Raw genomic sequence first — 25,276 nt, forward strand, 5'->3', positions numbered from 1 at the left:
AAAAAAAAAAAAAAAAAAAAAAAAAAGGTAAATGGAATGGGGACTTCCCTGGTGGCACAGTGGTTAAGAATCCAACCGCCAATGCAGGGAACACGAGTTCAAGCCCTGGTCTGGGAAGATCCCACATGCCGCGGAACAGCTGAGCCCGTGGGCCACAACTACTGAGCCTGTGCTCTAGAGCCCGTGAGCCACAGCTACTGAGCAACCCCCACTTGCCACAACTAGAGGAAGCCTGCACACAGCAACAAAGACCCAACGCAGCCAAGAATAAATAAGTTAAAATAAATAAATTTTTTAAAAAAGGAAATGGATGAAGAAAGATATACCATGCTAACAATGATCAAAGGAAAGTAACAGTAGCTATATTAATTTCAGATGGGGCCGACTTCAAAGCAAGGAAAGTTGTCAGGGATAAAAGGGGCATTACATAACGATAAAGGAGTCAATCCTCTAAGAATACATAACAATTTTTAACCGGTATGCACCTAAGAACAGAATGTCAAACTACGTGAGGCAAAAACTAACAGAAGTGCAAGGAAAAACAGATGAATCCATTATCATTGCCAGAGAATTCAATGCCCCCCTCTCCAAAATGGACAGATAAGATACAGCAAGCAGAAATCAGAAAGGATATGGCTGAACTCAACACCCATCAATCAAGTGGATAAAACTGACATCTACAGGCTACTTCGTCCAACAACAGCAGAACACACACTTTTTTCAAGCTCACAAAGAACATTCACCAAGTCAGACCCCATTCTGGGCCACAAAACAGACTGTAACAACATTAAAAGTATAGAAATCATATAATGTCTACTCTTAGACCATGACAGAATTAAACTAGAAGGCAGTAACAAAAAAAAATAACTGGAAAATCCCAAAAAAGGTAGAAATTAAACAACACACTTCTAAATAACACATAGGCCAAAGAGGAATTATCAAGGGAAATTTTTAAATATTTTAAGTCAGATGGAAATGAAAAGACAACGTACCAAAATTTGTGGGATGCCGTGATAGCAGTGCTTAAATGGAAGCTTATAGGGTTGAATGCACATATTAAGAAGATCTAAAATCAATAATCTAAGTTTCCACCTTAGGAAACTAGAGAAAGAAGAGGAAATTAAACCCAAAGTAAGCAGAAGAAGAAAAAAAAAGAATTATAGCAGAAATTAATGAAATTGAAAACAGGAAATGAATAGAGAAAAAATGAACAAAACGAAAAGCTGATTCTTTGAAAAGACTGATAAAATCAACAAATCCCTAGCCAAGTTAAGAAAAAAAGAGACAGGATACAAAGCACTAATATCAGAAACGAGGGCTTCCCTGGTGGCGCAGTGGTTATGAATCCGCCTGCCCATGCAGGGGACATGGGTTCAAGCCGTGGTCCAGGAAGATCCCACATGCCGCGGAGCAACTAAGCCCGTGCACCACAAGTACTGAGCCTGTGCTCTAGAGCCCGTGAGCCACAACTACTGAGCCCGCATGCCACAACTACTGAAGCCCGTGTGTCTAGAGCCCGTGCTCCACAACAAGAGAAGCCACCACAATGAGAAGCCCACGCACGGCCACTTGCCGCAACTAGAGAAAGCTCGCACGCGACGATGAAGACCCAACACAGCCAAAAAATAAATAAATTTAATAAATTAAAAAAAAAACAAAGACCCAACGAAGCCATAAATGAATTAATTAATTAATTTATAAATTTATTTAAAAAAGAAATGAAAGAGGGGACATCGCTACAGATCACATGGAAATTAAAATGAAAATAAAGGAATACTGTGAACAATTCTATGCCCACAAATTTGACAGCCTGTATGAAATGGACCTCCTTCAAACAACTGCGCGTCAAAACCCACACGAGAAATAAACCATCTGAAAAGGCCTCTATCTATTAAGTAAACGTAATCAATAATTAATAACCTTCCCAAACAGAAAGGCACAAGGCCCAGAAGGGCTCGCTGGTGACTCCGCCAAACGTTTAAGGAAGAAGTTACACCAATGCTCTACAAAGTCTCTGAGGGCAGCTTCTAGCCTCTACCCAGCACCACCCTAATGACAAAACCAGACAAAGACACTGTAAGAAAACCATAGGCCAGTATCTCTTGTGAACATAAATGCAAAAATCCTCGACAAAATATTAGCAAACTGAATCCAAAAAAATATAAAAAGAAGTATACACTATGACCACGTGGAATTTATCCCGGGTATGCAGGGCTGGTTCAAGGTTTGAAAATCAATATAAGCCATCAGATTTGACAGACTAAAAAAGAAACATCACATGATCATATCAACAGCTGAAAAAAAGCATTTGACAAAATCTAATATCCATTCATGATAAAAACTCTGAGCAAACTTGGAATAAAGGGGAACTTTTCCAACTTGATAAAGATCTACCAAAAAAACTACAGCTAAAGTCATACTTAATGATGAGAAACGAGGCTTTCCCACTAACAGCAGGTACATGGTAAGGATATTCTCTCTCACCACTCCTTTTCAACTTCGTACTGAAAAGTTCTTGCTAACGCAATTCGGCAAGAAATGGAAATAAAATGTATACACGTTGGGAAGAAACATAAAAACTCTCTTTGTTCACAAATGACATGATCATCTATATGGAAAATACTTCAGAATTGACAGGAAAACTTCTGGAACTAGTAAGCATTTATAACAAGCTTGTAGGCAACAAAGTTAATATGCAAAAGTCAACTGCTTTCCTATAAACCAGCAATGAACAAGTGAAATTTGAAATTAAAAGCACTATTGTTTACATTAGCACTACAACACAAAGTACGTAGGTATGAACCTAACAAAATATATATAAAATCTATATGGGGAAACGGCAAAATTCTGATGAAGAAAACCAAAGAAGAACTAAGCAAATGGAGGGACATTCGCGTTCACGGATAAGACGACTCGGGACTGCCGAGGTGTCAGCACTTCCCAACTTGACCTATAGATCCAACAGCCCCGATCAAAATCCCAGTAAACTATTTCATGGGTACCAGCACACGAATTCTCAAGTTTATACGGAAGAAGCCAAAAGCCACAGAAGAGTCAGCACGATGCTGAAGGAGAAGAACGAGGCCGGAGGACGGCTGTTACCCGCGACTGCAAGACCCACTGTAAAGCTGCAGTAACCGTGACGGTGCGGTGCTGGTGAACGAGTCGACAGCGAGATCAGTGGAGACGACGCAGCCCGGAAGTAGAGTTCCATAAATACAGTCAACTGATCTCTGACCAGAGAGCAAAGACTACAATGGAGCAAAGACGGTCTCTTCAACAAATGGTGTCGGAACAACTGAACATCCACATGCAACAGAATGAACCTGAGCACAGACCTTTCGCAAAAAATACTCAAAATGGATCACAGGCCTACATGTAAAGTAACTGATAGATAAGCTGGACCTATAAATGTAAAACTTCTGCTCTGCAGAAGATAGTATCAAGAGAATTAAAGGTCACAGTCTGGGAGAAAATATTTGCAAAAAACACATCTGATAAAGGACTATTATCCAAAATACACAAACAACTCTTAAAACTCAACAGTAAGGAAACAACCTGATGTAAAAAGAGCTGATGTGGTCACCCGAGCACACTCACCAGGTACCTCTGCTCACCTTGTTTTGCGCTGGTGCTATCTCAATCTGGCTCTCCCACCTACACAATCCAACCATGACGTCAAGGCTGCAAAAGATGGTTACAACCTGAGCTGCCCAGTCCAGTGCTTCTCTATACAAGGCATTATTCTCCATTTATTTCCACAAAGCTTTCCCCCCAAACCAGGTGCCCTAAAAAAAAATACAACACAAAGACTCTCAAAATGAAAGAGAAGCGTGAGCTGCCCAACCCAGAGTCTCCCCACTAGCAAATCTCAGATGAACATTTCATCACACACTGCTATGAGGACCTCCAGAATCTTCCCTTATTCCAACCTAGAAAATATTCCATTCTCCTCACCTTTCCTGAAATGCTTGAACATCCTAGTCTCTCTCCCCTAATGCCCTCAGCTTATTAACTTGCCTTTTAATGTGTCATTCAAACCAACCGTGGTACTCATCCATGGAAAGTCAACCAAAAATTACCAGTTCCTATTCCTGAAGACTATATCCTGCTAATCTCATCTTTAAGCATCAGTCTTAGAGTAGCCTCACCATATGTAGATGACTACCAGCGTTTCAACTTACTAAATACTTCTCTTCTACTAACAAGGGCAGCTTCTTTAAATGCTACATTTATATGCAACCTACAAGGAAAACTTATCCCACTTCAATTTCATCTTGCTAGATTTGGTCCACAAAGATAATTTTGGATGCTGAATTGCTAACCAATTTATTTGCTTTTCTTCCTAGTTTTTTTTTCTTAATTTATTTATTGTTTATTTTCTTAATTTTTTTGACTGCCTTGGGTCTTCGTTGCTGCGCGCGGGCTTTCTCTAGTTGCGGCGAGCGGGGGCTACTCTTCCTTGCGGTGCACGTGTTTCCCACTGCGGTGGCTTCTCTTGTTGCAGAGCACGGGCTCTAGGCGCACGGGCTTCAGTAGCTGTGGTGCACGGGCTTAGATGCTCCACAGCATGTGGGATCTTCCCAGACCAGGGATCGAACCCGTGTCCCCTGCATTGGCAGGTGGATTCTTAACCACTGTGCCACCGGGAAGTCCTTTCCTAGCTGTTTATCACCCACAAATCTAGTAAGCATGTTTTCTTTTCCAAATTCATGATAAAAATCCCAGACGGACAAGGTTCAGAAGGAGGGTCTGCGCCACGCCACGACATCACCACCGCAGGTTCACGCCGTCACTGGGCACTGACCCTGCCTGTGCACTCTGCACGGTGAGAGCAGCGCTCTCCTCGGAGCTGGCCCCACTCCACAGGCTGAAGCGGCTGGCACGACTTTTCCATGTCCGGCACTGGGTGCCGAGGAGACAAGCCACAATGTGCAGCTGCACAACAGAGGAGGTAAAGGAGACGGCCACCACCGTGCTGGGCAAGCAACAAACCTCCCTTCTGAGAAACTGTCTGTTACAGTACTTTACAAGTACAACCTGGGAAACAGGTTTTCTTTCAAAAACTAATAGGTTTGCTTCCAATTCTACTTCAAAAAAGGTACACAGGGAGCCCAAAACGCTCCCAATGTTACTCCAGTAACCATGAATGGAATGGCCCAGTGACCTATGGAAACAGCACCAGTGAGCCAAGGGATCTCTAGATGACTCCCCAGAGCCAAGATGGCCAGGTTAGGGCCTCCTGCAGCCTCTGGCCACAAATCTGATGGGTGTTCTGTCCTTTGGTGAGCCAGGCATCAAGGACTCAATTAACTTTCTGTGGCAGCAGCCAAGTACCACTGTGTTTTGTAACCAAAAAGGGAAATGTTTTCTATAAAAAGACTCCATATACCCCTTTAGAAAATAAAGCCACCCAAAAAAGCCTGTTTATATTTGAATCTCCAACAGGCACTTTTCAACTGCCGTCACTCCTAAATACGGAGTCTTAAAAAATTAACATGTCCTACTCAGCCAGCTCTATAAGCAGCGCAAAAATACATGTGTACTGTCGTGGGAGTGAGTGCTTCCAGCGCATCTGAGCTGGGTGCAGAGCAGCGCTGTGGCAGGGCATACTGCCACTCAGTATCACCCAGGCCCCTTCCAGCCAGCTGCTGTGGTGACATTTACAGAAGATGCACACGCGTCTAATAGCTCCACAGGCTTCGGGTACAAACAGAGTGTTAAGCACTCAGTATGCAAATGCTTCCCTGAGTTATTTGAAAGTTTACACCTTACAAAAGATACACCATAGTACCATGCTGTTCCCGAGATGTTTACTGAGCAAAGGAAAAACTTCTCTCACCATCCCAGAGATTCAAGCCCACACAGGCCGACCTGATGGGGAACGAGTCTAGTGGCCCATCCTCAGAAAAGGAAAGGGCCCTCCTCCAAGAATGGGTCCGATGTGGCCAGAGCAGGAAACGCAGGCAACAGCACCTCTCCCTTCAGCAAACAGGGCCCCTTCAGACTTCAGCCCACTTTTCCAAGTACCACTGAACAACAAATTTGGGACTTAGTAAGTATTTACTCACATTGCACAGAATAACCAGTAGCAGCCTCTAGAATCCAGGCAGCCTATCAAACTGTGCCCTGCTTTTACTTTAACTATTACTATTAGTAATGAAACCATTTGTGGAGTGTTTATATAATAATAACCCTACCATAGTGGAGTCTGCGCTGTGAGAGACTGAGCATGCAGGCAAATGCTGAGTCCTGCCTTTGGCGTCGAACTGCCCTCAGAGTCCCACAGGTGCACATACACTTAAACACAGCCCACCCTCCTCCCAGACCTCCTGGAGGAGGTGCAGCAGGGAACGGGGAGAGAGGCTGTGTCTGGTATAAAAGTAAAAACACGATTAGTAGACAGAATCTGTTTTACCGAACCAGGCCTTGTTTTTGTTTCTTTTTTTAAATCAGGTCAGTTGTGCAGCACGTCCCACCAAAGCCAGACACTGCAGGGAATCTCAAAACCTCTGTTAAAGTTGGTCACACTCGTCCAATGTAAATCAGGAGGCTGTGCTGACATTTAAGCTTTGGTCTTCTTTTTTTTTGTTTTTGTTTTTGTTTTTGCAGTACGCGGGCCTCTCACTGCTGTGGCCTCTCCCGCTGCGGAGCACAGGCTCCGGACGTGCAGGCTCAGCAGCCATGGCCCGCAGGCCCAGCCGCTCTGCGGCATGTGGGATCTTCCCGGACCGGGGCACGAACCCGTGTCCCCTGCATCGGCAGGCGGACTCTCAACCACTGCGCCACCAGGGAAGCCCTAAGCTTTGGTCTCCTTGACGTTAGTAACACTACGACCTTTCCTCTCATTTTCAAACCGTTATGATGTCAATTAAATGTTGCAAGAATGGAGAATGTGCATAAAGTAAGATAATACAAACTCCTACGGGTCTGCTCGTTGTAAACGTGCTACAGATGAAACACGAGAAGGGCAAAAATGAAAGACAAAGCAGATGCCTGGGAATCAATCACCCTGCCCTCCCACGAGAAAAACCTGCTTAAAAGCCAACAAAGGGACTACATATACTACATACTGATTTAACTCTGCCTCTGCTGGCCTTTACTGTTATATAACCTTTTCTTGGTCTCAGTCTCCCCAAACGTAAACTACCCCCACAGGAGTGAAAAATGTGTCCTAAAAAATGAATGTACAGAATTCCCTGCTTAGGACTCAGTGCTCTCACTGCCAAGGGTGAAGGTTCAAAACCTGGCCAGGGAACTAAGGTCCCGCAAGCTGTGCAGCATGGCAAAAAGAATGCAGAGTGCCGGGCCAAGTCCTGGAGACTGAATAAATTCGGTTCACAGTGACCTCTTCCTGCACTTTTCCCATGATTTGAGCTCACACCGTGTGGATTCCCCCAGACTCAGTGATCTTCCCCAGAAATAGCAAAATCAGCCTTCATTTTGGCTGAAGCGCCTTCCCTTTTCTTTTAGGTCAGTAAGAAAAAATTACAGAGGAGACAGCAGCCATTGTGTCAGCCTATTAATAACCAAGCCCAGTTCCGAGTGGCAGCAGCTCCAAGGCAAAACCCCACACGCTGTAACCCAGCCCCCAGGATCGATAGACCAACTTCAGTAATTAGTCTGCCTGCTTCCGCGGGCCTCGTCAATTAAGCATGCACAGCCCTGCCAAACAACAGTGGGGTGACGCTTTCATTTTGGAATAAGTAGTAAATTACAAAAGCAATACCCACACTGTCATTGTTAAGGATCTAAGAGGCATTTTACATGAGTCCTCATACTTCTGAAAAGGCAGTCGACGTTTTCACATTAGTGAACAGTGCTCAAAATATGCATGAGATCCACCAGTAGGCGAGGCCTCCAGCTGTGATCCAGGGCTGCCTGCATCAAGGTCACTAAGGGGGGTGGGGAGGGGTTACTGTCAAATGCAGATTCCTGAGCCCCATTTTAAAGCGGCTCTGAATCAGACTTGATGTTTGGGGGGACGAGGACAGGAACATGCATTTTCAGAGCTCCCTAGGTGCTAATCGGTGCACTGAAGTCCAAGAATCACCCAGAGAGATATCCTCTCAGCTCTGAGCCATCTCCCCAGGCTGACAAGTCTCCCAGCCACTCCACCACTGACTCTTGCTGTGAAACCTTGTAAGTTCTTTAAGACACCCCCTCCAAAGTGCAGATAGGGTAGCCACCCCGCGGTAGTATGTGCTACACTGTGAAGTGAGAGTGGACCCTGAGAACAAGTAAGAGCTGCCCCAGACAAAACACCTGTGCGCTGCAGACAGCTGTGCCCACAGTGCCTGGGGAGAAAGGCTCCAGGAACACACGCCCTCTGACTTTGAAACTCTACCTCTGGGCCGGTCTAAATGTTTCTGGAGGATAAAAAATAAACCTAACTGAGACTCCTAAGAGGAGAGAAGTGAAATGTTCCCGACTGGGAAGGCTAAGGATTAGACAGATGCCAATTCTCCCTAGGTGAAATCGACAAACTGCGATCCAATCGAAATCCCACTGGAACATTTATAAAACAGAACTTGAACATTCTGAAGCTCTCATGAAAAAAATGAGTGGGGCTTCCCTGGTGGCACAGTGGTTAAGAACCCACCTGCAAATGCAGGGGACACAGGTTCCAGCCCTGGTCCATGAAGATCCCACATGCCGTGGAGCAACTAAGCCCGTGCACAACTACTGAGCCTGCGCTCTACAGCCCGTGAGCCACAACTACTGAACCCGCGAGCCACAACGACTGAGGCTGCGCACCACAGCTACTGAAGCCCGTGCACCTAGAGCCCGTGCTCCACAACAAGAGAAGCCACCGCAATCAGAAGCCCATGCACCTCAACAAAGAGTAGCCCCCACTTGCCACAACTAGAGCCCGCACGCAGCAACGAAGACACAATGCAACCAAATATTTTAAAAATTTAAAAATTAAAAAAAAAATGAGTGCACGACAAATTTTTTAAGTAAATGAGAAAAACCTTCCTGCTATCCAAATAAACCACAGAGCTACAGCGATTAAAATGGAGCAATACTAGGATAGGTGGGAAGAGAAGATCAAGGAATCAGAAGAAAACCCGGAAACATCCAGACCCTTCTGGACCGCGTGTGTGCACGCATGTGTGCCTGCACCGGCTCTCTGGCCCAGTCTGCAGGCACACGTGCATGCACACACACTCTGTCACGTGTTGCTCTGCATCTTAGGTTTTTGTACAAGCTTTTCTGTACAAAATGAGAGGGAACATTTCTTTAGGGTATATTCCTAAAAGTGAACATGGGGTCGAGGGGCAGGCACAAGCAACAGGATGCTGGAACGACGGGTGCTGCCTGCCGACACTTCAGCCAGCGGGAGGGACCCCTGCTTGCCCAGCCCTCACCACCTGACAGTCCGACCTTCCGTGTGAGCCACTCGTGGCTGCCTTCTCACGTCCGGCCGCTTGCTGCTCATTACTCTACACAAAGCCTCTATTCTGAACATGAGCTCACTTCACGCTGTAAACCTGTCACCACTCCCACACTTTCCTGGTGGCATCATTCCTGATACAAAAACCTTAACGTTTCCCATGGTCAGACAGTCACCCTCTTGTGGCTTCCGGTGTGTGACTGACTCACTCAGGGAACCTTCCCTGAGACGTGCTTGCTCCCTACACACAGTGGCTGCAGACACTGTAACAGCAAGGAACGGGCCACACAGGGCACACCTTCCTCACTGGTCTCACAGAACACGCTGGGGCAGGGCGGGGGAAGGGCTGCAGCTGTGCGCACGCCCAGGCACCGAGCCCAGCGCCCACGATGACAAAGGGGAACGGAGGTCGTCACCACACAGTATCTCTCGCACACCGCTTCCGATTTCTTGCATCCCACCAGGGGCCTTAAAAACAGAGCCAGCCTCGAACACAATGCATCTGAGAACCGTAGGCATGTGAAGCAGCAGTAAGTGAACTGGGCTGAGCAGCAGAAACACAGAAATTGAGCTGGTCGTTTAAAATCTCCCGGCAAACAGGGTAAGAGGAGAAGCCAGGGACTGGCCCTCCGTCCCCCGACTTTCAGCCCCGCAGGGACCACGGGCTCTGGGGAAATGCACCGCCACACCCTGGCCACTGAAGAGAACAGCTCAGCACAGCTCTGCCCGGCTGCCCATCTCCCCACCGAGAACCAGAGACAACGGCCCAGAAGGTAGGCTCAAAACAAAGATGCTGTAGACAAAAAAGACAAAAAATAAAGCGCCTAACCCTTTCCCTGCCACACCACTCTATCCAGGCTAGAACAGGGGTGACGAGAAAGGCAGCTCAGTTCTGTCTCTGCACCTTCACATTAGCATTTCGTAGGTTCCCCAGTATACCTTTAGGAATTCTCCCACTTTAATTACAATCAGCAAAAAAGTAATGAGAGACCTGCTCATCAGGAACAACTTCTGACTTAGGACAGAGGCCTCGCATGCTGAGCAGGCGCAACCAGGCCGATAACGCCGGGACACAGCTCAAGGTGCGCAGTGAGGCGGGGCTAGGGACAGCAGGCACGGAGAGCTCTGCAAAGGGCAGTGACTGCATGTCACTAGTGCCTCCCTGCTTCCCTGGACCGAATACCTGCAATACCTGTCACAGAATCGGAAAGGTCTGGAGGCCACGAGACAGCACGCGCCACAGCACAGTCTGGCAGGGCACTACGGGACAGCCCACAACATGCCGCCACCATCAACACCAGGCCCCACGGGTGCTACAGGCCCCACGGGGCCGTTCACCGTCCCTCACCCATACGCTACAGGCAAAAGCTACCAAAGCTGACAAAAATGCAACGAAAACATCAAGAACCAATTCACCAGAAGTGAACAAAGAAGTAACAACTGGATTTTGAAAAGAATAACTGAAGCAAAGCAAGAAAGACAAAAAAGGGTACATGCTCTGGGCCTGAACGCTCTTTAAATTACAGGGAAAATGAAAATGACTAGGTCTCAACATATACACAATGAAATCAATTTTTTATATGAAAAGTTCTTAGTCGCCATGCCTTTCCTAAAGCAAGTAAGACAAGAAGATGCAGGCGGCGCTCGGGAGAGCACACCAAGGCTCACCCTGGGTCCAACTTTACTAGGACTGCTCTCCAGAGCTTCCCCGGCAGCTTAGCGAGCTTGGGAATCTCTGAGCACCTTCCGATCACTCTCACGGTCAACTCTGTACACGGTTAGTCTAACACTCCAGGCTGGAAGCCGATCTGAGCAGGCCGACAGCCAGGTGTTCATGGGCTCCTAAAAGGCCCCTCAGGGGACCACAGAGTACACCCTCCAGGGACCTCTCTCGGATTCAAGTCCCGAGACCTGACAGCAGCCCTGCACCCCCCCCGAATTCCACTCCACTGAGGCGGGGAGCCTGGCAGCCGCTTTAACAATACAGAGCTGGTGCCCCAGAGCCGCACATGTGCCCCACGAGGGCAAAGCCACTGACTCCACTTTCAGTCTGTCATGCTACTAGGCTTCTTCTTCTACATAATTTATACGCAGACACACCATCCATCTCTCTACAGAGTCAGGCGTGTGGCTCTGGCCACAGAGACTGCAGGGGTGAACGGGACAACCACACGTCAATGTCACCAACAGAAGCAGGAATCGAGCACCAACGATGGCCGAGCCCGCTTTATTGAACAGTGACACAAAGGCTTCCCTGTCCTTCCTATTAGATGCTCCACTATTCCTATGTCAAGCAGACCTAGCCGGATACTTCCTCTCAGTGACACGGCACTCCACGGGCAGCAAGCTGAAACCCAGAGCTGCCTCTGGGGCGATAAATGGACAGGAGAACTGCAGGAAAACACGATCACTGTTGACGCTGACGAGGGGAGGGAGGACCAGGAAAACGAGCCCGGATGTGGCGCTGGTCCCAGAGACCCTGGCAACGCCCTCCACGAAGCCAGATGTCAGGCAGCCGGCACCGGGCCGGGCCGCTCCCCGAAGGGGAAGCTCCTCCCTCACTTTGGTCACCAGCCAGACTGGTCTCCCAGGCGGGGCAACCGCGCCCCTCGGAGCCCTGGAATCATCCTACAAGAGCCGATCCATCACCGTGAACCCCAGACGCCGGCACGGGGCAGGGGCGGGCCCAGGGTCACGCTCCTCACCTTACCTGACTTGCTCCCACGTCTTGGTGGCCAAATGCAGGACCCAGAGGTCCCTGTAGTGGTAGAACTGCTCTCCATCGGGAGAGGCAAACTCCCCGCCAAAGATCCACAGCTGTCCGCCGCCCTGGGGCACCACCACAGCCTGTTGAGAGAATGGCGACAGGTCAGGGCACAGCCATACAGCTCTCGGGTAAAACCGGAGCCCCTCCCCCAGAACACCCAGTGCCAAGCCCTGACCTCATCTTCAAATGCCTGCCCCGTCAGGTCCTTCTCGCAGCCTCTGCCCCTCTGTGGTTCTGCTGAAGGCCCAGGACTCACAGGCCACGTGGGAACCAGGCGGGACCGCCCGGGCTGACAGAGCCACACAAGCCATTGGTGGGCCAGCCCGCCCTGACAGTCACCAGCCCTGGGCCCAGACAGCGAAGGAGGCAACTGGGCCCGTCCTTCACAGCAAGGGGGTGCGGGACGGGAACCCATCAAAGGGCCGTCTGGCCAGGGGCTCACATGCAGTGCCAACGGCAGCAGGGACAGTGGGGCCAGGGCAGGGGAACTGGGTCGGGAGCAGCTGGATGCCAGGTGCTCCAAAGCAGCCCGTGTGAATGCCTCCTGCCCTTGCAAACCACCACGGACAAGCACACACTGGGCGGTCAGATGGTGGTTCCCAGAAGGCCCGCCCCGGGCACCCTCTGAGCACCCTGGGGCTTGCACTGCAAGTGTGGTCCTTCGCTTAATTAAGCTTAACGCTGCAGAACTGCGGCTCCATCACCGATGCTGCTCCTGTCCTGGACTAACTGGAGGGTCCTGGTGCCACATTTAGGATGATGTGCCCCCACACACACCATTTTCACTCAGTCTTGTGCATCTTCTCAGGACTGACCTATCAAGAGACAAGCCAGCTTCCTAGGACTCTAAAACCCCAGTAATTATAAAGAAAGAAACTGATCACTTCAAATCTTTAAACCAGACATGAGGATTAGCTCAGGCCTAAACCTAACACGTTTTTTTGAGCTTAATGAAGTTCAGGTAGTACTTTCACGCTACGCAATACAAGGTAGCTTTGAAATATCGTATCATAGAAGCTGCTGAATGTCCCAGGATAACACCACAAATAATGCGTTAACTGGGAAGAACAGTACAGGGAGAATATATGCATATATACATACACATACACGTGCATATACGTGCACACACATGTATACACACGTATGTGTATAGTCCAACTAATATGAAATGCATAGAAATATGAATCACAGATGCAGAGAAAAGATGCAGAAAATATAAATTAGGAGTTCTGGAAGAATGGACAATGGACTTACTCTGCTTTCATTATCTTCTTTTTTTTTTTCACAATGAATATTTATTACTTACATAATCAGTTTTCAGAGCCATTCTTAAAAAATGAAGTCAAACCCCAGGCGAGAAAAAAGACTGTGACCAGAGTGTGTCTCCCACGTCCCATCACAGGCAAAACTCTGGGGACGACACGAAGGTGGATTGATGGCCAGTGATCTGAGGGCTCTGTACTAACCTCCTCCTCAAAGACCATAAACAGCAAGAAAGAGCTAACATACTACTCAAGAGAAGATGCGAACTATAGAGACAGGCAGAAAACTTCCACTTCTGACCAGGCTCAGCAATCAGCACCATGCCAGCCCTCCCACTGTAAACAAGGAGGAAACTGGACAAAACCTATGAAGCACGACAGCCAGACAGCATGACGTGCAGGACCGTGACCCTGAGACACGGTAAACGAGCAAGGTCAGCCCTCTGACCCCGCAGGCAGTTTCACACCCCCGTGGTCCTGGTGAGCTGAGGAAACAGAAGCCAGAGTTCCAGGATGCTGAGGCAGCTGGAATTTGCAGGGCAGAGCACCCTGAAGTCTGGGTGGTTCCCCTGGAGCCCATAAACACTAAGCCACACGTGTGCAGACTGAGACCACCGGAGGCCGGGCACACGGTGGGCACCATCACTGTGAGGCTGAAAACTTGAAAACGACCTGAGCTCACAGGGGGCTCGGAGACAGACAAGTTCCAACCAGAGTGATAGGTGCCACTGAATACCCAGGGCGTTCACGAGAGACCCCAGAAAGGCCACGCCATAGAGCTACCATTCTTCGAGAGAGCCTCCAAAGGCGCATGGTGATCTGCACGAGGCTGAGCCACCTACCAGAACGAAACTCATCATCTGTCGATGAATGAAAACAAATGCAGACAGTCAACCCTCCAGCGGCCCTTTGCTGAATGGCGTCATGCTCATGGCAGGAGGGGTCTGGGCGTCCCAAACACCACCCACTTTACTAGCGTGACACAGACAGAGGATGCTGTCTCCTTGTGGGCCAGGCTGAAACTGCAGAAGGCATCACAACAATGACAAGCTGACAGAGAAGGAGTATGAAGAAGACCCCAGTGGAATGCTGTGAATACGAAGACATGTGAGAATCTAAAAAGACAAAAACTGCCCTAGTGCTCAGGGATGTATCTCAGCTTTGGGGCTTGCCCAGGCTTCCCTAAGATCTGCTTTTGCATCCACAAAGTCTATCATCTAACCACACGGTTCCAGCAGAAAAATGTGACCCATATCAACAAGGTCAGTCAATACAAAGAGACCCAGAAATGACACAGATGAGAGAATCAGCAGACAAGGACTTGAAAAGTTATAAATATGTCCAAAGACTTAGAAGAAAACATGAACATAATAAACAAACATGTAAACAACCAACATTCCCTGGATCTAACAGAGGCAAAGCACTGCCCAGAGACCAAAGTAGGACGGCACTGCTCCCCATACAAGGCAGGGCTGTCCTAGCCAGCATCTACTTTGCTACTTGTCCCACGAGGCTGCATGCCTCCCAGGTGTTTGGGTTTCTGTATTGTTGTCTTAACTGGAATAAAATCATGTCTAGAAAACCTTAAGTTCACAACTCTCCCTCCAAGGGTCAAAAAAAAAAGGCACAATGGAGTCCAAACAACAGACTCTGTGAATGGATTCTGACATCAGCCACATACGTCAGCTTTGTGAAAGCCAAGTCCTAAAAACGTGTCAGGCCATCAGGACCAAAGAAAACACAAAATATGGGACATCACCAAGAATGGCAAATGTGTCTTTTTTGTTGCTGTATCCCAGCTCTACAAGAGTGCCTTGCATGTTAAAGATGCTCAGAATTTCCCAAGGAACAAGTCTGCAACACCTTCTCGGATGGACGGCAATGAAGCTGCGACTGAGCTGGAGGAAAACACTCTCCGCAGCTCATGTGGGCACTGTCAGTGCACTTCTGCTCACGCAAGAACAGGCATTCTGTAAACATTAACCCTTCTACATAAACTGCCCACCGCTCATGCTTGCACCAAGGCCGATGAGAACAGAGGGGACATTTTTTTAACCATATGGAACCTTTTGTTCTACTGTATGAGAGAATGCATTTTGTTTCAAGTGAGTTTAGTCAGTCACTGCTTGGGGAGAAACAAACCATCAGGCAAGTAACAAAATGTGAACTCCGTCTGCGCCCGCACCTCCCACTCCCCCACCCCTCAATCCTCAACAGTCCCGTCAGCCCGTCCAGGCAGGACCGCCTGACATTCTCCCCAAGGGCGGGTGCCGGGAGGGGAGCACCTGCCAAGGCCTGACAGGTGAGGCCTGACAGATGGTCGTCAGGCACACCTTCAGTGGGCTTCGTGACACTTTCCCTTCTCTCACTGGCTGTATTCATTTCAGAAAAGGCCACTGAACTCTCAAATTACACGCTAAAGTAACTTAACCACTGGACCGCCAGGGAAGTCCCAGGTTAAGACTCCACGCTCCCAATGCAGGGAACACGGGTTCGATCCCTGGTTGGGGAACTAAAATCCCACAAGCCACACAGCACAGCTAAATGAACGAATGACTGAATGAACAAAATAAAATAACCCCCCAAAAATCTAGAGAGAAAAGACAGAACAAAGGGTCCACGTATAAGCTTTCTCTTTCTACTCATTTTGCCCCTAACTGATTCAAGATAAAGAACATGGCTTCTATCATCACATTCATAACCTAGTCCATAATGAGGAAAAAACTTTAATATTTATTTATCTATTTATTTGGCTGCACCAGGTCTCAGTTGCAGCACATGGGATCTAGTTCCCTAACCAGGGATCAAACCCGGGCCCCCTGTGTTGGGAGTACGGAGTCTTAACCACTGGACCACCAGGGAAGTCCCATGAGGAAATTTTTATGTCTCAGAATTTAACGTAGTGGAATTTGAACTGTAATGACCTTTAGACAAAAGACTTTATAAGCAATTATCTGTTTCCCACAGCCCTGATTTGTTGTGAAATTCTCAGAGTAAACAGCAAGCCAACCTTATCTACAGGGATAACATTAAGCCTCAGACTCATAAAGTACTCACAAGATGTACATACAAATCGGAGCCTGCCGAAGTAACTTACTTAAAAATCTCAAAGACGTTTTTCTCAAAAATCTCAATGACACTAATTCTTCAAGAACAGAGTTAATAACCGATTAAAACGGATAAGAAAACGAACATCAAAGAAGCACCTCAGCCTGCGTTCCTGGGGCCCAGGAACTGGAGAGGCGTTGAGCAGGGAGCGCTCCCCACCGGATGGGCCGGGATGGGACAGGACAGGACTAAGTGCTTGGCCTGCAGGCCTGGGGTGGATGCATTCTCAGAACTGGAGAGGGCTCCAGTGAATGGACTAGAACTTATCAAGATCCACTGATTATTTAAAACCCAGCCTTACTAAGGTCTAGTTTTTAAATCAGAAAGCAGTGCATGCCTCTCTTCCAGAAGATGAACCAGTCCAAATGCCTGCAATCCCGGCTATGCACGAGACGTCTATGCAGCTCAGGCAGTCAGCTCCCCCTCAAAGACCCCATTTCAATCGGGAGGCTATTCTGAGCACAGGATTAGAAAAAAGAGAACCACACACTGTGGAGGGATGTTTCAGTCGTGCCGCAGTAGGCTGACACTGGAGAGGTATCACCCTTTCAGATTAACTTTTGAGCCCCAACACTGTCCCGGGTACAATGAACAAGAAAGACCAATGCCTGTCCTCGTGGAGCGTACCAATGTGGAACCATGAAACCAGGACCCCTTCCCTGGTAAGTCATCGGCTCTGACGGAGCTCGCTGGGGTGAGCGGAAGCGAGCTGAAAGCATGCCGACCTGGCGCTGCTCCCTCAGCGTCCCTGGGCACGACTCACTTCACTCTGCAATAGCTACTTTCTGTAACCACTGACACTTTTCTTTCTGTCTTTTTGTTTTCATCTCTCTGGTCACCAGATCTTGGGCCTGTGGGAGCCTCTCTCACTCAAATACAGGAGCATTTTCCTGACAGCTCCACGCCAGGCGCCACGCCGGTATTTTTACCTGGCTTCACACCACCTGCAAGAGCAGGAGTTCACCTCCAGCCTCACAGGTGAAGGCTGAGGGTGAAGGAGCTCAGAAACAAGGCCAAGCTGGAGGTGGCAGAGTGAGGGCCAGGGGCAAGGCCCAGCGTCTCCATACCAGGCTGCCCGCCATTACCAGCTCTAAAGGTCTTTCGTGGAATCCTGAGTCAGAGCCCCAGCGAGAGAGCAGGGGAGGCTGATGGCCATACAGACACGTACCTGGTGAGCACAACGCCTCGGAGGTGGGTTGGGGATTTCGACTTTAGTCCAGGCGTCCTTCCTGATGCTGTAGGTGTACAGTTCATTATATAAAGAGGTCTGCAGAAAGGAAGAGGCACTTTAGCGTCACCAATGGTGCTTCCACACAAGCGGCAGCAAGTGGAAGGTAGGATCTCAGTCACTAGCTCTCCCCGGGAAACGTGTTTTCTAAGGCTGGTCCCCGGACCCTTCAGGGTGATGACACAATGACAAAGACCATCTCTGGACCGCCATGCAGGGAAGGCGAACTCAGGATTTTGGAACTGTTTCATCTATAGCTCTGAAAGCCAGGGCTTTCTGGTCTGCTCAAAAATAAAAATTACAGGTTTTACAATTTATCAATTGCTCTGCAATTTGTCAGCACTTTCCCTATTCAAACGCCTTCGGAAACCCATCATGAGGAAGAACAGCAGGGTACTGGCCCACCTCACGCAGGCAGTAAGAGGCGTGACCCTAAAGGTCCCTAAGGAACCTGGTGGCTTGTCAAGGACCATGGCCCAGGCCAGTCCTGACATGTAGACACACAAGAGGGGAGTTAAAGGACCATGAACATCTGATATCAGCTTAAAATGAAGTTTCCTCTAAATGAGACCCATGAAAACTTGGAGGGAAAGAAGAAAATATATACGTAACTTTTTGGCCATTGAAATATTCACCTCCGAAAAGGATTAATTCTTCTTTCTCAGGATGAGCAGAGAGTGAGGCATTTAACCTGCAAGAGACACAAGCAGCAAAGCAGCTCAACACAAAATCAAACCATGTGACGCCCAAACTGAGAGCCGTTCTCCTTTCCATCAGAGTGCTTCACCACCAGGGACATGCCTGTCCTAAACTTATGTGAAAGAGGAGCCTGGCACTGAGGACAGAAGCTGAAGCACCGCCCTTAAAAGCAGCCTCACCATCAAGACACTAACACCCAGGCTCAGTCTCCTACGAGGGCAGGGGCTACTCACACAGCGTTTGGCTGAAAATCATCAGCAGTGGGAAGCCCAGGGGCTCCTATTTATGTGCCAATGTTCCAGAACTGTCCTGTTTTAAAGGTCTGTCCTCTTAAATCACAATCTAAACTGTTCTAAGAGATCCAGTATTGAAGCATTTCAATATACAACCCAGATCCCTTCCATCTAGAAAATGCAAATACTTTTCTACTTACTTCACACACGAGGACAAGGGAATAGCCATAAGGGAATTACAAGTAGGTCCTGACCATCGCAGCAGGAAGTAACGAAGGGTACGGTGACCGAGAGGGAAAATACCCTTCTTGAATAAACCCTTAGAGCAGCATTCCCCAAGGTGCCCTCCACCACGTTAATCCCACAGGACGCTTCTCAAAGGGCAAAGGGTTTCAAGGTCAAGGAAGTCTGGGAAATCTGGAAACTGTTTTCCTCCTGGGGATTTAATATAGACAGAGACGTTCTATAGGCTGAGAAACTCTGTAGTCAAATCCTCAAGTCAAGATAGTGCACCCTGGGCTCTGGTACAACCAAGCACCTCATCCTCATGTCCCCATTAAACTAGCTCTGAGCCAAGACGTGGGGACGTACACACTTAAACTTGGTAATTTTCATGGGTTTTTCCCCATGATGCGATAGAGAGGTGGAGGTGACAAGGTACTAAGGTTACCACCAAAACGTCTGCATCCCAGTAGATCTCAGCTCCAACTGCTCCCTTTTGCCAGGAAGCTTCCCAGCTGACCCATGGAACTGCCAATGTCTCACATCATATTGTGACATTACACCTGGCCTTTTTGGGTAGCATACTTCAGGAAAAATGTCATCCAAAATAAGTCAACCCACCTTCAAAGTGAATTCGCTCAGGGGTGCTGTACAGATAAAGCCTCAAAGGTCTCAAGGATTTATCTGCTTCAACAATTCAGATGAAAACGTCCACCTACCAGGTGTGACTCTTACGCTTGGCCTCAACGATAACATGATAAATACAAGGAAAATAACAACAGATTCCTAACGGAATTTAACAGCCAAAGAATAAGAAGGATCTGCAACTTTGGGAGCGGCTGCAAGGCCGCTTGTGTCTGCTCAGGGGTAAGCACACTGCTCCCAACCCTGAACAGGTAATGATCGCACGCCGGGGGCAAAGTCGTGGGATTCGGGGCCATGCCCTGCACCCACTGAAGCAGAGGGGGCACTCTTACCACCTCCCTTCCTGACGTGCTAGACCAAGGCCTCCACTCAGGTCTGAGGGAAACAAAGCAAATCATTTCTCAACTGATCAAGACAGCCCCGGATGCTCGTGCAATTAAGGCATTTCCCCTTCTCCAAAGGACACGGCATCTCCTTATCAGGGTCACTCAGCCTCCCTGGGCTCCTAGCTTGATGCACCCCGTGTCTAGCCTCTGCTCTGCCAGGAGCAAGTGTAAGAACTATTGAGCCTGAATCCCTGGATCAAATTAGAGAACTGGCATTCCGGAGCCAAGGGGACGAGAAGAAAGGAGCAAGAAGCCAGGGAAAACCACAGCCTGGGGCTTCCCTGGTAGTCCAGTCGTTAAGAATCCACCTGCCAACGCAGGGGACACGGGTTCGAGACCTGGTCCGGGAAGATCCCACATGCTATGGAGCAACTAAACCCATGCGCCACAACTACTGAGCCTGCACTCTAGAGCCCGCGAGCCGCAACTACTGAGCCCGCGAGCCACAACTACTGAAGCCCATGCGCCTAGAGCCCGTGCTCTGCAACAAGAGAAGCCACCGCAATGAGAGGACTGCACACCGCAGAAGAGTAGCCTCCGCTCTCTGCAACTAGAGAAAGCCCCCACATAGCAACGAAGACCTGATGCAGCCAAAAATTAATTAATTAATTAATTGTTTTTTAAAAAACAAAAGAAACCCCAGAGCCTGCTCCTTCCACAGGGTCTCAAATCCTACAAAAGATGCTGGAGCTCCTCACATAAACTACAAACCCACCTAAAATGGCTAACAGACAGTTTACGATTAACGGTCACACTTTTCACATGAGAATTTGAAAGCATTATGAACGAACACAGCAAAAAGCTATCATGCTTTTAAGTCTCGCACGTGACGGGCCTTTAGAAACCTGAGAAGGAGAAGCTCACGGACGCCCACAGGCCGTCACCAGGTGGCGGGCGGCCGAGCCCACAGCCTCCCTGGCCGGCAGAGCAGCTGCGCCGGGAGACCTCACCGCCGTGCTTCGACAAGAGCATGAAGCTGAGCTGCCCACTCCCACTCTTCCTAAGCGGAAGTGAAACAATTGTTTTGTGGGAGCTGATCTGGCGGGTTTTCATGATGAAAATATCCCGAGTGCCCAGTTACTTACGAAAACACGGTGCCTACTTCAAGCACTTTTCCAGTCTATACCAGAGAACTTCAGGTCAGCAGCTACACTGGAGAGTCCGTGCTGCTTACCTTGGAGAAGGTGGGGAGCAGGGTGTCTCCACGATTCGAGTCTTTCTGGCATCGAGAGCCTGGAAGTGGGCTATGAGGGCTTCGAGGTCCTCCTGTAGACAGACAAGCCACCACACGTGAGACGCTTCCTTAAACCCTATCATGTGGCCAGATGCCTGGGTCAGCTTTCCCCAGCCCCTCTGACCTGACCGGGGTCCAGTCACATCCGTGAATTACAACTTGTTTCTCCCATTTCAAACAGACAGAACCTGACACATGCACAAATGTTCAGGGCCTGACCTTCCTGTGCACGGCATGTGCTTCATCTCCTTCCAAACCCTCACCCGGCCCCCCAAGGCCTTCCTCTCAGACAAGCCCACCCAACTTCACGCCAACACCTTCAGCCACCCCTGGAAACCCAGGCCTGGGCCACCACACCAGCCTGCTCTGCTGTCTGCAGAGCAGGGTCTGATGTTTTCTTGTTCACTTATTTATTCTGTTTCCACCTCCCTCGCACCAACATAACAAAACATAAGCTCCAAACGAACCAGACATGTCAGTCTGCTTAGAACGGCACCTGCGCGGTGGGGGCCGATACCTATCAGCTGCAGCCAATCCGTGTACCAAGGTCTCCACCATTAGGACCACAGAAACCAATTTAGACGTTAAGGCGCCAATTTCCGTGCACAGCTGGGCAGCATTGGCACTGAGTCTTCCCGCCCTCAGTCCCTGCATTTACAGTAGCGCCGCCCACCCGCAGTGATGCACCATGTCTGTCACAGGAAAGTCTCCCATCCTTCCCTTCAACGCTCAGCCCAGCACCTTGCTCATGCTGAGACCTGGCATCTGTCCCCCCGTCCTTCCTCCCACGCCACCCCACTCCACACTACCCCGGCTCTCCTTCCCAGGCTCCACATTCTGCAGGGCCTGAAAGCGGGTCTTCCAGACCCTTCTCCCTCCCTCGCCTGCCTCACATCCTACCCCACCTCCTCACTCTCCCAGCCGCACTGGCTTCCTCTCAGCTCCTTTCATCAGAGCATCACACCCCCTGGGCCTGAACAGCCACCTGCAACCCCGCCCCCACCATGTGTACCCCCTTCACCTTCCCGAAGGCAGCCGCTCTCTGGAACGGAGGGCTCGTTACTCTCACACTCTCTCTCTATACTTTTACTACGCGTTATGTATCCCTAAACTATGTACGTTATTGTTTTAGGTTTTTCAATTCCACGTAAACGTTATCGTACTGAACATTCCCTTGCAACTTGCTTTTCTGCTTAACACTGCTGAAAGAAAGGTCTGATGCCCTGAACCCGTTCATCGTCACGGTGGCGGAGCTACGTGGCTTCTGCACCATCCAGCTGCTGCTGAACATCTGGGTCAACTCCAAAATTTTCTTTTTTACAAGAAATACTACCTCGGCCGTTCTAATACCCGTCTTTGTGTAGCTGGGGGTAATTTTTCCAAGGTAAACCTTTAGGTGGGTAACTGCTAGGTTGCAACTTCCACCTTTCTAGGTATTGACAAATTAGGACCCAACTGGCTCTACCAATTTTCACCTTCGCGTGAGTCCACAAAAACATCCGTCATCCTGCTACTCCTATGTGTAATTAGCTACTCAAGATAAGTTACTGAATCGCTGGACCCTTACAGGAAGACGTGCGTGGAGAAGTGACTGCTGGAGCCTCAATAAGCTCAGAGCTCCTAGTCCACTGTCACGCACCCGAGAAATTATCTTCCTTAAAGGGAGAAGGGAAGATGGGAACAAGGTGGGAGGAAGGCGTGGCTGCGACGAGCAGCGGCAGGCCTGGAGGGAGAGCTGCTGTATCAGTCCTGGGGCGAGTGGCACTGACACCCACCTGGCTAGACCGGCAGGAAGCATCAAACCCTGTCACACGAGGGCAGGCACGAGCACGGTGTCTCTGGTTGGGAGCAGGCCTCGTCGACCCCTTAGTTAGGTGCACAGGCTCTGCCGTCGTGTAACTGAGCAGGACCCTATGAAGCCTTCCGGGAACAAGAAACCGCACCCCCCCCCCCCCCCCCCCCCCCCCCCCCCCCCCCCCCCCCCCCCCCCCCCCCCCCCCCCGCCAACATGTCCTCTGCCTGCCTCTTGTCTGTGGAAAACCTTTAGCCTCGTAGGCCTTCCCGAGTTCCAAAGAATAAATTTAATCAGAGAAGGGAGAAAATGCAGAAAGAAGAAAAAGAGTCAAGGAGGACAAAATAATGATAGTTTGATCTTAAAGTCAAGGACCTTTAGTTCCTCCTCAACAGCTGCAGATGATACTCTGCGCCGTGTCCTGGGAGCTGTTTCGCAGATACGGAAACCCTCACCAGGTGGAGGAAGCTAACTGCGTGCCGCCACGGGAATGCAGAGTCCAGACGGGCTGGAAACAGGTTAATGATGTTGACTCCCGATGACCTCACCACCAAGCAACAACAAGTATGTCCACAAGCTGATCACACAGCCCACAGCACCCCCTCCCTGATCCTGTCTTTAAAAACCTTCCCTGAAAGCCTTCAGGGAGGTCGGGTCTTCTGAGCACCAGCCGCCTGGACTCCTTACTGGGCACCTGCAATAAACCCCACAGTTTCCCTCACCACAACCCAGGGTCTGTAGGTTGGCTTTGCTGCGTGCAGGCAAGAGGACGCAACTTTGGTGCGGTGACTGTTGGGTGACTCGCTTCAACCCCCACCTCCTCCACATCTTGCCAGTGAATCTAGTAGCCGCTCCCCATGCCCGCACGTTGAACAAATCTCACCAGATTAAAACAAGGTCCAGGAGCCAGGTAAGCTTCCCTCCTACCACTCTAAGGCAGCACTTCTCAAGCGGCTGAGCATCACCATCACGGGGCCGAGGGGCTGGGACAGGGCAGGTCTGGCAGCGCAGGCAGCCTAGTCTGGGAAAGCGTCTCCAGGGGGACAACAAGCTGAAAGATGAAAAGGAGCCAGTGCAGAAGAATGTGTTTGGGGCTGAGGTGCAGAAAGGAGGCGGCATGTCTGAGACACAGCACAGAGCTGCGTGGCTGGACGGGAGTGCGCCCAGGTGATGCAGGTCTCCCCAGCAGGGGGAAGAGATGGGGCTTCAACAGGACAGTGTAGAAGGGGAGGAATCTGCGCGACAGCCACTTGAAGGTGTCAACCAGGTAGCTGACACGTGAGTTCTGCACTGGGCAGAACTCCAAGTTGTCCCCCCAAGACCACCCGCTTAGTTCCCCTGCCAAAAAAATGATAGGAGACGGGGAGAGAAAAGGCTCAACCCCGTTATTTGACAGATGAGGAAATGGAGACACGAATGCCTTGGGAAGAAAAGGGACAAGGGTATGTGGTCCAGAGCTCTGGATCAGGGACACCCGGTCAAATGCCAGCTCCAAGCCACCTCACAGCTGTGTGACCCTGAGCTGCGCGTAACCTGTTAGCTTCTGATTTCCTGTCAGATGGGGACGCCAAAGCTACCTAACTCAATTGGTTGTAAGAACTGAAGCCCAGAGAGCACAATGCCTGGCACGCAGCAAACACTCATTAACCACTATAAACCGCCCCGGGTTAGGGAGCCCGTGAACAGTCAATTAAGAGCAGAGAGCTCTCCTCTAAGCTCAGCACTGATCCATTTGTAGACACTTCTAAAGACAGAGAGAAAGAGAGCGGGAGAGTAAAAGGGGGAGGGAGGGAGGAGAGACAGAGACGGAGAGAGACACAGAGAACTGTTTTGGAACGTCCCACAGTGCCACTTATTCCACTGACGCTCACTGCTCAGGGCTGCCGCGAGGATCACGTACCCTCTTTTAAAGCCGAGGGCTGAGGCTTGCAGAGGCGCGCCCGCTCAGCCCGGCCCCTCCCAGCGCCCAGCACAGGGGGCCCGGCTACGCACGAGACCCGGGACGAAGGAGGCCAGCCCGCCTCCCGGCCCCGCTCACCTCCTCCTTCCGCGAGCGCTTGGACATCTTCTTCTCCATCTTGGCGGCCGTCTTCTCCGCCCCGCGGCCCTTCTCTTTCTTGCCCTTCTTGCCCATCGCGCCGGGTCAGAGGAGATGCCGGAACGCCCGCAAGTCTCGAGCGGCGCGCAGCGCGCAAAAAATACGAGCTGGGCGGCGCGCAGAAAGCGCGTCACTTCCGGTTCGCCCCCCACCGCGCGCTTCCGGGAGAGGGGGCGGGGCGGGGCGGGGCGGGGCGGGGCGGGGC

The 25,276-nt window shown here is 49.8% G+C and overlaps 1 protein-coding gene across 1 annotated transcript in view; it reads right to left on the minus strand.

Annotated features, from left to right (window-relative positions):
• The window catches only part of KLHDC4 (kelch domain containing 4), a 57,695-nt gene extending 32,588 nt beyond the window's left edge, over window positions 1-25,107 (minus strand). The window contains exons 1-5 of the mRNA XM_007468428.1: window positions 25,012-25,107; window positions 21,122-21,213; window positions 18,375-18,453; window positions 17,703-17,801; window positions 12,108-12,244 (exon numbers count right to left, since the gene is read on the minus strand). Of these exons, the coding sequence (XP_007468490.1) occupies window positions 12,108-12,244; window positions 17,703-17,801; window positions 18,375-18,453; window positions 21,122-21,213; window positions 25,012-25,107 (503 nt within the window). The remainder of the gene's footprint in view (window positions 1-12,107; window positions 12,245-17,702; window positions 17,802-18,374; window positions 18,454-21,121; window positions 21,214-25,011) is intronic.
• Window positions 25,108-25,276: the final 169 nt, after the last annotated feature.

Source organism: Lipotes vexillifer, unplaced genomic scaffold (assembly GCF_000442215.2).
Source record: "Lipotes vexillifer unplaced genomic scaffold, Lipotes_vexillifer_v1.1 scaffold23, whole genome shotgun sequence".
NCBI classification, from domain to species: Eukaryota; Metazoa; Chordata; class Mammalia; order Artiodactyla; family Lipotidae; genus Lipotes; species Lipotes vexillifer.